General features: G+C 52.4%; 3 protein-coding genes across 3 annotated transcripts; 1 reads left to right on the top strand and 2 right to left on the bottom strand.

The window, feature by feature from the left end:
* Positions 1–5,467: 5,467 nt before the first annotated feature.
* CCMA1212_006873 (uncharacterized protein) lies at positions 5,468–7,268 on the top strand (the record flags this gene model as incomplete). Its single annotated transcript, XM_073704067.1, has 4 exons — positions 5,468–5,947; positions 6,007–6,257; positions 6,323–6,406; positions 6,464–7,268. 4 exons carry the CDS (start codon positions 5,468–5,470, stop codon positions 7,266–7,268), a joined length of 1,620 nt encoding a protein of 539 aa, XP_073557252.1.
* Positions 7,269–8,461: 1,193 nt separating this feature from the next.
* On the bottom strand, positions 8,462–8,861 carry CCMA1212_006872 (uncharacterized protein; the record flags this gene model as incomplete). The annotated part of the gene is made up of 2 exons (XM_073704066.1): positions 8,462–8,629; positions 8,685–8,861. 2 exons carry the CDS (start codon positions 8,859–8,861, stop codon positions 8,462–8,464), a joined length of 345 nt encoding a protein of 114 aa, XP_073557253.1.
* A 45-nt stretch (positions 8,862–8,906) lies between these two features.
* CCMA1212_006871 (uncharacterized protein) lies at positions 8,907–10,542 on the bottom strand (the record flags this gene model as incomplete). Its single annotated transcript, XM_073704065.1, has 6 exons — positions 8,907–9,240; positions 9,602–9,720; positions 9,776–10,005; positions 10,058–10,145; positions 10,207–10,315; positions 10,400–10,542. The coding sequence occupies 6 exons, from the start codon at positions 10,540–10,542 to the stop codon at positions 8,907–8,909; spliced, it is 1,023 nt and encodes a 340-aa protein (XP_073557254.1).
* Positions 10,543–12,310: the final 1,768 nt, after the last annotated feature.

The raw sequence follows: 12,310 nt of genomic DNA, 5'->3' as shown, positions 1-12,310 counted from the left end.
AGGGGGAAAGGTGGGAGAGAAGAAGGAGGGCTGTTTCCCGGAGAGCTGAGGCCGGGGTTGCAGGAGCCTTCTGTCCTTTGCGTCGTCCTATTGGACTTTAGTTGGCAACCCTGCGTGCAATATGCATATCGCATGCATGTAAGGTTGTACCGCGAGCCAGCGGCTCTCACAACGACGCAGTTGCAGCCACAGTGCCATTGCTGCTTGGGTAATCAGTTAATTCCACTCAAAGGCTGCAGCGGCAGCCTCCGGATCGATCGACTTCTTTGTTGGAAACGTCAGTCACCAAAGCCGCTATCCTCCACGGTTGGAGCTATGGGTGATGACGAGGATGTGATACAGGGAACGAAATGAGACATTGCCTCTTGGCGGCAGCAACCACTCAGCCGCGTGTCCCGCTGACTCGGATACCTCCATTCGGCAGTAACATTTGCGTCAACTCGTGAAGGTCTCGACACTTTCAGAGCCTTATTGATTCATCAAGGGACCGGAGTCTTTTTGTCGGCACATAATGGCAAGCTGCTCAGAATTTTCTATCCCGTTGGCATTAGAAGAGATATTCAGATTGTCCAGGGCTGCGGGCCTACATACTTGGTATATCTGTATTTGCTCCAAGTGCGAACCCCCTTCCACAATTCCCAGATTACCCTGGACTTTCCATTTCCTTCCTGCGTAGACTCGCAGAGTTTGATGGGCTGCAGTTCGTCTTCTTCGGTGTGTGGTGATTCGTGTGACTAGACAGGCATATACTCCGCATTGCTCGTCATTTGCTTCGTTCCTGCATCGCAATACAGCAGCGCTATTCACAGATTTGAGAGTGTCTCGACCGAGTCAAAGTGTGATTGTCTGCTCTACCTGAGCCAAAGATGATTGGTCAATGAAGGAGGATGAAACCTGGAAGATCACGCGAGAAAGGAAGATACGGGTAGTAGTGCTGCGAAGAGATGACCTAATGTCGTGATTTTGGAGGAGGAAGGAGAGAGGCAGCCTGCGTTGACGAGGAAGGAGCATGACAAAGCATTGGCCGCCGATAATTATCTACGTGTTCGAGAAGGAATTGCAACTTCAATCCTCCACCATCCACACATCTGATCAATGATCGAGAATTCGGTTCATTCCCCATTTTGTCCAGGATCTCATATAATTCGAAGGCTTGCGCTCTCGCACTCTCGTCTGAAGCAGAGTGGGCACCACGTCACGCACAGCGAAGCTTCGAAGCACTTCTTCCTCTTTGAGAAACTACTGAAATGGACAACTGAGGACGAACCACTACTCCTGCATATGCGGTACGATGTCTCGGTACTTTGAAGGAGCATCTATTATGGGCCAACAAGTGAAGGTTCTGTGGGAGGGCTGTGCTGCAAAGAAACTCGCCGAAGAGGTCTACATGGCTGTTGGTGCGTTGGCCATTCTGTTGGTTCGTGACGGGCCTCGCTTTGCTTTTTGCGGATCTGAATGAGTTGCCTCCCTTTCTAGAGCATCTTTATCTGCTCTCAGAGCTTACAACAGCATGCTAATCAAGTCGTGCGTCCTCCTTTTTCCCATTACATATCCATTCGCTGACCCATCTCTTCGCAACAGTACCCAGCGCACGCACCCATTTGTGTCCATCTCGATTTCGCCACGAGTATTGCCACGTGAAGATCGATCATTGTCGATGTTGGGCCAAAGCATTCAGATTTCCATCACCATATCTGACCCCTTAATCGTACCTCTCGAACCGTCGACTTGGGAACGCCAGCAAAACAGCCGAGATATTCCACACTTTGTGTGACCTCTCTCTCTTCGACGATCGAAGTGGAATTTGTCCACGTTCTTTATGTCTCAGACTTCAACGACAAAAGCAAGGTGGTAATTGGAGTCACTGTATACACAAAGGCCCAAGCGCAGGTCATCATCCAGGATGTGTGATGGACATCAGGTTCCATTGGTACTGTCCACGATTCCGCACCCAACAGCACAACTTTGTCAAGCGGACCTCATCATTGAACCTGTTTGGCATCATGAAAACGAGCATCGGCATGCACACAATGCCGTCTTTTTCTTCTTCGATGGACTTCTTCCCCATTACTAGTGCTCTGAAGTGTGACGGAATACCTTTTTCTCTTCACCTTGGTCTATCAACATCACGGGTACACCGACCAACTCTGCCCAGATGGCTTATCTCACATCGTTTGAAAGAACCCGAGTTCCGATTTACATGACGACACTGTATTGTCATGGGCACAGTTGGCGCCGTCAGAGGCTCGAGATGGCCAGGACCCTGCAACGACAAACGGGTTTTGGTGAGGCGTTGCGCTAGTTTGACACTCTGCCTCACTCGTCACACGAGACATAACGGTTATCACACGAAGAGTCTCCCTTGCTCCAACGGTTCCGGCAACAAAGAGTTACCATGTCCAATCAAGAGCCCTTCTGTTAACCGCGTCCGAGACAGTCCAACCGTGTATCAAGCCTGGAGCAGAATGATAAATGACTTATCTGGTGGCCCTCGCAACGGCACTTCGTGATAACTGACCAACTTGGACAGCAACGGCACGCGCACGTAGCGTGATCTGCCTCTTTACTTTGGCGTAAACCTGCGCAGTCTTCTCAGGTGGGCAACCAAGCACAATCCCATTGCAACTGAACATATTTGGGCCCCACGGTGGATGGAAGACAACAGCCGGCGTTGGCCTTCATTTGAGGGCGAGCACAGATTGCGAGCATCCATATTCACCTTGCTAAGTTGCCATTATCCTATGGGCCACATCTAGGCCTGCTGCTCATGCCTACTTATACGGCTGGGGTTCTTTCCGACGCCCCAATGCGACCTGTCATGACGCGGTCGCTTTCTTGAATATGGAAAGGGGGCCTCCACGTGAACAATTTCTACCGCTACTAACGTGCTACAACGCCATGGGTCGTATCTGAGGCCCCCCGATTTGATAGCGCCAACCTTTGGCTGCAAAGAGGCTGGCTGAAGGGATGTCGCTCAGTTGAAGCTGAACACCCATGGCTCTCCCGCGAGCCGTCCAAGGCTCTTGTGAGGAAAGCCGGGCGATGGCCGTGCAGGGTGAAGCATGGACAGCGCCGCCATGCTGGAATCCTGTTGCGATTCTGTTGAGGGATATTAGCGGTTGCTCGCCGAAAGCTGGCCGCCAGAACTAAGAACACAGATCCAAGCTTCTCCCGACAACGACTGAGTGGCTTGCGTCCCGGCCCATGGCAACCGCGGCTTGGCAGGGATTAGCTGCGGAAGCGAATGGTAGCCGGAGAGAGCATGGGTCATGACGTTGGGTTGCAATGGAGCTGAGAACACCTCGCATCCACCCCTCACCAGCTCGAGTCGGCCGTCGGCATCGGCCGCAATGATATCCAAGCTACAGGGGTATCATAGCCAGGACCGATGCTCTCGCTCAACCACGATCGGACTCATCAGAGATTGCCAGTCAATTGAACGGTAATGAAAAATGACAACTGGCCCAGTTCCTTCATCTGAGGGAGTGGAAGGAAGAGCAACGATTGGCTCTGAGGTCCCTTGTCTAGCAACACAACGGGCTGCAAGGGCGCTCTAGCAGCACATTGAAAGCAGGGAGGTGACGCAAAACAAGAGCATCGCGTACGGTTACCCTGACTGCAGTCGAAAGCTACAATGGAGCCAAGGAGGTGCAAATCTTCGCATATTATATGCGTGGGCGTGATTCACATCTCAGGAAATGCCGTCGATGATCTGCTTCAGACAATTACTCTCTCAACAGGAGAAAGACACAACGGGGAAATTAGATCTGAAGAGATCCTCAGAGGCATGCGTCTGTCGCCTATCTGTACCTGTGAACACTTGCTCCAGACGGGCACAGGACGATGCTAGCGTCGGCGGACGGGCGCGGTCGAAAGCCAGACCAGCGAGGCACAAGAGGCCCTGTCAGATAATCTCCACAGGGGGGGGGCTTCCGGAGGGAGATCGAGGTCATTCTTCACTTTCTATCACTTCCTGATGAAGCGCTGAGATCAACCTTATCTCCTTCTAGGCCAAGAGAGAAACGAGAGCCAGTGTCACGACGTGTACGGTATGGCTGGTTCACACTGTTCGACTCGAGCCCGATGGTTGGCTTGGCGGACACACGGCCCGCCCTGTCGCACCGCGGCCATGGCATTTGCCCGGCGGCTCATGGCTGTTCACACCTGCGCTAAGGTGAGGGTAATCCTTGCTAGCTGCCATTACTTTGAGTTCTAGCAGGCCAGGCACGGAAGAGTTTGCTCGAGAGTTAACTAGATCGGGCTTACAGGTCCCCGTCAACTCATGGGTCTCTCATAAGATCGCCCCAGCTTCGATTTGATTTCGTGGAGCACGCTAGGAGTAGCCGGCCAGCCCGTCCAAACAATCCGAAAGTTTGACTGCCACCTTGCTGAGAGGTCCGGACAAGCATGCCGCCGTCTGTGGGAACAAAATAAGCTGGCTGACTTCAGTCAGGCCTTTCTCTGCTGGACTCCTCCCATGTCAGCGTTGCCAGACAAGCGAGAGCGTGGTGACTGACTAGGCGAAGAGGCTACAGCCACGGCCGTCCAGGATACTTGCATGTACAACCCTTGCCGTGTCTCACAGCTGGTGGCTGATCGATACCTTGGGAGCTCCGAGTCGTGAGCAGCAACTGTCTCGACCCGTATGGTCTGAATCAACAAAGACCACAGCGCGTAATGGGCTTGTGTGAAGCGTTGAGCCGCTACCAATAATCGTCCGGTTACCTCCCATCATCCCGCTAGAGAGGCACACACGCGGTGCAAGGGCCGGTAAAAGGGGGACTGACGCAAGGAGCAATCTGCAGCTGTGCGTCAAGACTCCCTCGGAAGTGCTATGGAGCGTGAGTTGGCTCCATGCCAAGACCCTTGCAAAGGGAACGGCCTCTGCTCAGGAACTATGCGGAGTCGTTGACGGTGCTCGTACTACGCTTTCCCACTCTTCCCGGTGGCTAATTTGCTTTCTTTTTCCTCTTCACACCTTGCTCCAAGGTCCACCAATCCAAGCCTCGACTCCCCTTTCCTCTCTGCCCTCGACGCTATACTATGTTCTCACTATGATCGACAAAAACGTGTGAAAGGGCGTTGGGTTACCCACGATTAGTTCGAAGAGGTCTAATACCACACGTGTCGGGAAGCTTTCCTCCAGCCCAGGGAGACGGGACCCCTGGACCTGTGCTCGGCAACCCTTCGTGTTATTTTATGACTTGCTCCTCCACTAGCCACGAGGTTTTCATGTTGCCCTTTGATCTTCAAGCCTCTTCATCGCCTACTACTTAACCAGCGAGCTTCCCTTGTCGCCCTTTCCTTGGTTGGAGAGTTATTCATTCCCTTTCTTCATAACATCTCTTACCTCCCCGATACTACCGTCTTTCCAAGATATTGTTATACTTGTCCCCTTTGTCTGTCTCACATGTCTTCTTGTTATTGATGTCTTTTCTATAACCGCTCCCACAGTCAACCCTTCATCATGGGTACCGAGTTCGGTATCAACAAGGATACCAAGCCCGAGCTTCGTCTCGGAGCTGTGGGCATCTTTTGGCTCGTCTTTGCTGCATTATGGACGGCTATTCTCTTGGCTGGCATGATATTCCTCTGGGTTCGGCGCGAGATGCCCATTCTCAGGATTCGAGGTTTGGCGCTGTCGTTTGCGGCCATCACTTTCATGCACATGTACTGGCTGGCCGTCCAGCTGGCCTACTGGTATGGCGCGTTGATGCCCGAGGTTGCCGAGTTTTGGATCATGGGCGTCTGGTTTCCCTTTGGAATTGCCCTTTTCCACGCCTCCAACAGCAGGTTCCTGTATGTTGCTGATGGCCAGAGGAGGTTTCTTCAGAAATCCGAGGTTCCCTCTACGCCCGTCGGCCAAGGGGGCTTACTGGGTCGATGGCGGAAGATGGATTACAATCGTCGGTCTCTCATCGTGATCCTTACCTGCATGGGCCTTCAGGTACGTTACCATCTTGAAAGCTGCGCTCTGGGGAAATGGATGGCTAACGTCGTATCTAGCTCGCCTTGACTGTGATCGTCTTCCTCATTTCCCGCAAATTTCACAGCTCATTCGGCATCTCCGGCACAGAGGTTCATGGCAGCTTTATGGAACAGAAGGTGGCTCAAGGCCGTGGTTGGGAGTGGTTCCCTTCCATCTTCTGGCAGATGTTCTGGGCATGGATCTTTGCTCCCTATATCCTCTTCCGCGCACGCAAGCTCCGAGACACCCAGGGATGGAGGTTCCAGACCATTGCCTGCTGCATCTCCAAGTATGTCGTCGTCTCTCAACACAATTGAGCTGGGCTTGTGGGCTTGTCACTAACACCTTCGATAGTCTGCACGCTGCCCCGATGTGGCTGATTGCCTTGTATGTTCCCGCCATGGAGCCAGTCAACACGTACTTTATTCCTCCGCAATGGTGAGTGTCTGTTGCCCCATGTATGTCATGGAACTGTATCTAACCCGTCTAATGCAGGATCGCCGTCTCCGTTATGCTCCTGGAAATCTTCACCGTCTTCGTACCAATTGTCGAGGTTTGGAAGCACAAGGCTCTCACCCAGGAAACACTCGACTCCATTGCGCGCTGGGAGTCCCAGAAGAAGGGATACAACGGTGGCAACAAGTCCATCAACTCTGACTCTACAAGGTCCTCATGGGGAGGGAGAGTCGGAAGATCGTCGTCTGTCCACACAAGCACTTCTGGCGGGAGCATCCTGACCATGGAGGCCCTGGAGCACACTCTATCGAAGAACCCTGAGCCGTTGCAACAGTTCTCCGCGCTCCGAGACTTTTCTGGGGAGAATATTGCTTTCCTCACGAGCGTCAAGGAGTGGAAGGCTACCTACTTTCCCACCACTGCGAAAGAATCGGAGAAGGAGGACGGCGCGGCCAAGGTGCTTCCTCGCGAGTGTTTTGAGAGCGCGCTCAAGATCTATGTGGAGTTCATCAGCGCGACCCATGCCGACTTCCAGATCAACCTCTCCTCAACAGACTTCAAGGCTCTCCAATCCATCTTTGAGCACGCCGCCAGCGTCATCTGCGGCCGAGAGCGCAGCAGTCCCGACCCTTGCACGCCCTTTGCCGACATCCCCCACCCGAACGACTCTGAGAGCACCCTTGACGTCCACTACGCAGGCGACGTTCCCGCCGATTTTGACGAGCATGTGTTTGACGATGCGGAGTTGAGCATCAAGTATTTGGTCCTGACGAACACGTGGCCCAAGTTTATCAAGGAGCGGCGGTCGTTTGACATGGCGAGCGCTGAGGCTGGGAACAACTGAACAGACATACGAGTTTTACCAAAACAACTCTACATAAAATATCGAATTCATCCGAGGTTTCAAATACCCTGCCTTTTTAGGCGAAGAAAATAATATTGTTATGGATGAAGCTGGAAGGTCTTTGAACAATCTGAGACGCGAGCACGTTGCTGTATCTCAACACGATCTGCTCATAACGGCCGCTGTATTGGACCAATTCGCATGATGGTTTGCGGATATTGCATGGAGGATTTACTTGATGACGAATCTACAACGTATCCTTAGAAATAAATCAGCATAATATTAGTTATCGAACAATGACGATGGGTTGTTACCCATACCGCTGGAGTTGACGATGGGGAGCTGAAAGATCCCTGCGCACATGACCCTCACTCACCGCAGACTGGGGTTCAACCCTTGTACCGCTGAGAAACCCTGGAAACTTGCGCAAGCACGAGGACAAGCATATTGCCATTTCCGTCTCCTTGTCGAATTTTGAAATCACGATCTGCGATTGCTGCAGCTTGTATACAGCTGAAATATCTGCATGGACGAGGGGTTGCTGCTGCATGGGTGAAGTTGCTTGTCGTGTTGCTGCTTGACTGAGTCATGGGGCTGCATTTGCCTCGGCTGTGCGAGGGGGGCTGTGGTGGGAGATGCCGATTTCGATGATCAAGATGAGATTTCGATTTCTGACGAGTGGTCGCGTTGTTGCGATCGCGAGGGATTGGGCCTGGGTGATTGGCGATAGGGGTTTGGTAGGGGTTGTTATTGTGAGGGATACGTCTGTATGGTAGGCAGAAACACTGCGACCGTGGCCAGTGGTTCAAGACGATGTATGCTGACTTTTCGAGAATAACGGTGTGTTTTCGACTATACTGATAATGAGATGTAATACGTTGTCCTGCAAATATCAGAGTTTCTGAAGCCCATCTACACCACCATCTCCCCCCTCCTTACACGAGATATGTAACATCACAACCCATCACGTCTCAGCAACCGCAGCCGCAGCAAAAGTCGGATAACACATGCTCACAAACTCCGGCCACAGCGCATCCTCAAACTCAAACTCCTGCCAAAAACACCCCCCTCCATATCCTGCACCGTCTCCTCACCACCACCAGGCAACTGAGCAGCTTCCGCAACAGCCGGCCGCTGCTCCTGAGGAACCCCCGTGAGAGATACCACTGCCGAATCCACCGCAGCTTGGAAACTCAGTCTGCAAAACTGCGCGCCGCCAGCATCCAGCAAACGACGTCTGCGACCGGCTTCCTTGCGCCCATGTGTCTGCGTCCTCGAAGCGATCGCCAAGACGCTTCGTCACGTCCGCAAAGTCGAGCTTTTTGCGCGCCAATCAAGGGCTGTCGGTCTAGTGATGGGATCTAGCAGAAGGAGTCGTGAGGTGGTGACTATTGCAAAGGCGAGTAGTCCAGTGACTGAGGTGGGAAGGCCGGGGAGTTGGTTGGGATGAAAGGAGAGGAGCGTGTCGAAGAAGTCGGTGGCTGAGAGGAGGCACTTCCAGAGGGTGTCGAAGCGTTGGAGTGGTTCCGCGGGGGGGGGGATTTCGGCGGAGGGGGTTGATGGGTTGGGGATGGCGGGCTCGGCGAGGCGCATGATTGTGATGTGGTGGTATGCTTTGAATAAGTCTTTTTGAGGTTGTTAGTTGTTGATGAGGGTCTGTGTGGGAGAGATAGGGGTTTGTGACTTGCTCTTGCTCTTGACGCAGTCGGGCTGGATGGTCATTAGATCGTGGAGTTCTCGGCGGACGTTGTTGATGATCATGTCCATTGGCCATAGGTATGTGCTGAGCGTAGTGTCGACGACGTCGAAGCCGGGGAGGATGCTGTTGGCTCGATCAGCGACACGCTGCATATTGACCAGAGCAACGGGGAACAAGTCTGATGCCAGAGGAGGCTCTGCCAGCGACTCGCAGCACTGGGAGAGGTAGTTGTTCCACGGACAGTGATTGCCTCGCTTGAACAAGGCAGAGATGCTGCAGATAGATAGACATTAGCATCCTGAAAGTAAAGGGAGTAGAGATACAATCCTCACAGCGAGGTGGCATGGTAAAGCCCCAGGACGGCTCGCTTCTTATCGGCAGTATGAGGCCTCTGCTTCGATGCAATTCTTGTTAATTGTAGCCCAGGCTTCACCTAAGAGAGATTTGGGGTGCATCCGAGTGGCCTCTGGGGATCTGTCCAGCTTGAGATCCAGGGCCATGGCCACGGCCAGATGAACAAAGTTTGTCGCTTCCGTATTCATATAGAAATGGATTTCGCCCCTATTTGCCTGGAGTTGAGCCACTTTACCCCCCTTAGTTGACACAAATCTGACGGGATGTAAAGGAGACTGACCAAGCCAAGTGAAGCAGCAGAGCCTGCAGTATCCCCAAGTTCCTCTCCTGCTTGACGACCATCCGGTCCGTAATGTACTGGCGGAACCAATTCTCGACGCCTTGCTGCGTAGCCGACGACTGCGGCGCAACAGCCGCCATGATGGTCCAAAAGAGACAGCTCGACGAAACATACAAGGACCGAGGATCTAGATTCTCGGGGATGATGACAAAAGGGGTAGTTGGGCATAAACTCGCGCCGGTAAATGTCAAAGTAGGAAATCACTTCTTCAAGGCTAACACCGAAGCCGGGTATCAACTGGAACGCTGTTGCAGGCTCAGAGGGAATGGCGAGCGGGATTTTGGGGCGTTTCATGGGCGATTCTGTTGGGTTGTGGTAGTGCTGAGATGGCCTCTTGGAGAGGCCTTTGGATGTGTGCTCTCGGTACGCCTCTGGCTGTTATATCTGTGTCCTGACTCTCGGGGGTCAGGGGAGGCGTTCCGGAGGCATGGATGTGCTGTCCAGACGCAAGCATGGACACCAAGCCGTCAATCTTCCTCTCCAGCTGGGCAACGCGCCCGTTATCGAGGACATATACTTATATCAGCAGGAAGACTTACACCTACAGTCACAAGGTCTGCGACATCAATGGACAGGCTAACGTACGTCGACTTGCCTCGCTTCTTTCTCGGGACAGGCGCTGGCACATGACACGGAATCTTCATGCGAGCACATCTAGAGGATCGACTCAATGGCAAGTCAGCCTCAACACATAATCCAATAGCCAGTACGACAGAGATAAGACGCACCTAATGCAACCTTCCTCCCCTTGACTGGCCCCAGGAGCGGGCCAGCGACATCTTCATCTTGAGCCGGGCGCAGTTGATGCAGGCCCGGCTTTTGATGGCCTCCGTGGCCGTGAGGCGATCTCCGGACGCACCGACGTCTCCGTTGGTGTTCATGTCGGGTGTAAGTGCATCTGTGGTCGCTGCGCGTCCGGTTCGGAGAATTCCTGGTCTTCTGGTAGCGTTGTGCTTCAGGGTAAACAAAATATCCGGATACAAACAACTCTTGTCAAAAGTTTCATTAGCTCTATAGGTTCTGTGGTGGAAGTCTATGAGCTGTTGTGACTTCGAGGAGGAAGTTTCCGGATATTCGGGTGTCACTTTAGTGTCTGGAGCCGGATATTTTGCCTGATTTAGGCAACAGGATTCTGTATAGTCACCGGTCCCGGATCTATTACTTTCTTTGCTTCTTATTCAGTTGGCCTTTGTCTTCATCATCATCATCATCATCATTTTGTCTTTGATGATGAGCCCAAAATTCACCCTTCTATCTTTGGTGATGCAGCGCCAGTTTTACTGCTTTGACATGGGCTGGTTGCAGACTGAATCCATTGCCATTTGCCATGATAACCACCACCAAGACTGTTCCATATGCCTTGTGTCGAGACTCGAAATGCATTGTATTGCAGAGGCATGGTCTCCATCTTCTTCAGCGTGATAGCTGCAATCATTTTTAGCCTGTCAGCTTCACGGAACTGGCTCTCCATAACAATGCCTTCGTAGTCATGATCGCATAAAGATACGGACCCTCAGCGCTTACAACCCGTAGTCCATCAATTTGTATTGACGCTTGACAACTGGACTACAAGCACACTCAAAATGCCTTCTCGTCAGATTGTGTTCTGGCTTATACCGGCAAATCTGCATCGATTGTTGAATGTCGAGAAGAGCAAGGAATTGGCCATCTTGGGCAGAAACCCAGTCTTAGCACAAGTACACTAGTTGTATCATACAAGTCATCATGAGCAACAACTGCCTAGGTAGTGAAGCCATTCACGGCGTGAAGGATGAGAAACCAGCCAACAGTAACTATCATCTCCGTCTAATGGGGACTGCCAACTTTACACACCCCTCTTGAAGGTACCAGGTGATCGTTTTAGTCCTCAACAGCGGACGAATGTCTTACTTGACTTGTCCACTGTCTACGTATACGAACTAGTATGAACAAAGAAGACAAGCAGACGTATTTCAAAACGACCACCCCCCCATGGGAGCTGATCGGGTGCCACTCGATCTCCTCCCAGCGTGACAAGTTTCAAGCCACAACTGAGATCGCAGTCATCAGGTGAGCAGGCTTTCGGGCTGTTCCCGGAAAATCCCTTGTCACCAAAGGCAGGGGTGCTATGGATACGATGCGATGATGATACCCTTCGCACGTGTACATTGCCTCAGTCTATGATCGACGAACCATGCGTGATGAGTAGTTTCCGTTCACCTTGCCGGGCGATCCACCGTTCCATCGGCGATAAGCTACAAGAGGGCCGCAGAGGATACGGAATATTGAACAAGGTACCTAAACACCCTCAAGAGTCACCCCGCCTGTCTGATTCTCGCTACGGAGTAATATCTCAAGATCTACGGCCCTAACAGCCGTCCCTGGTCGAGCTCACATCCGACTTATTCCCTTCCCCCCTCTCAGCCACACTCCCTTCCAGTATCGATCTCCTCCCGTCAACTCAGACAGCCGCCAAGAGCCAGTATCACAGACATCGTCCCCATATACATACTACCGCAAGACAACACGAGGACGATCGTCATGCTCAGCTGAGCTGAATATTTTTGTCTTCTTCATCCTTGGCCTTTTCTCCCACGCGAGTCATGCATCTTCCCGGCGCTACGGAACATATCCAATACCCATGCTGATTCACATCCTTGTCTGGGAACC

The sequence above is a fragment of the Trichoderma ghanense genome (genome assembly GCF_004382785.1).
Source record: "Trichoderma ghanense strain CCMA-1212 chromosome Unknown scaffold_8, whole genome shotgun sequence".
Classification (NCBI taxonomy): domain Eukaryota; kingdom Fungi; phylum Ascomycota; class Sordariomycetes; order Hypocreales; family Hypocreaceae; genus Trichoderma; species Trichoderma ghanense.
Note: the sequence above shows the minus strand (reverse complement) of the source record. Positions and strands in the feature narration are given on the sequence as shown.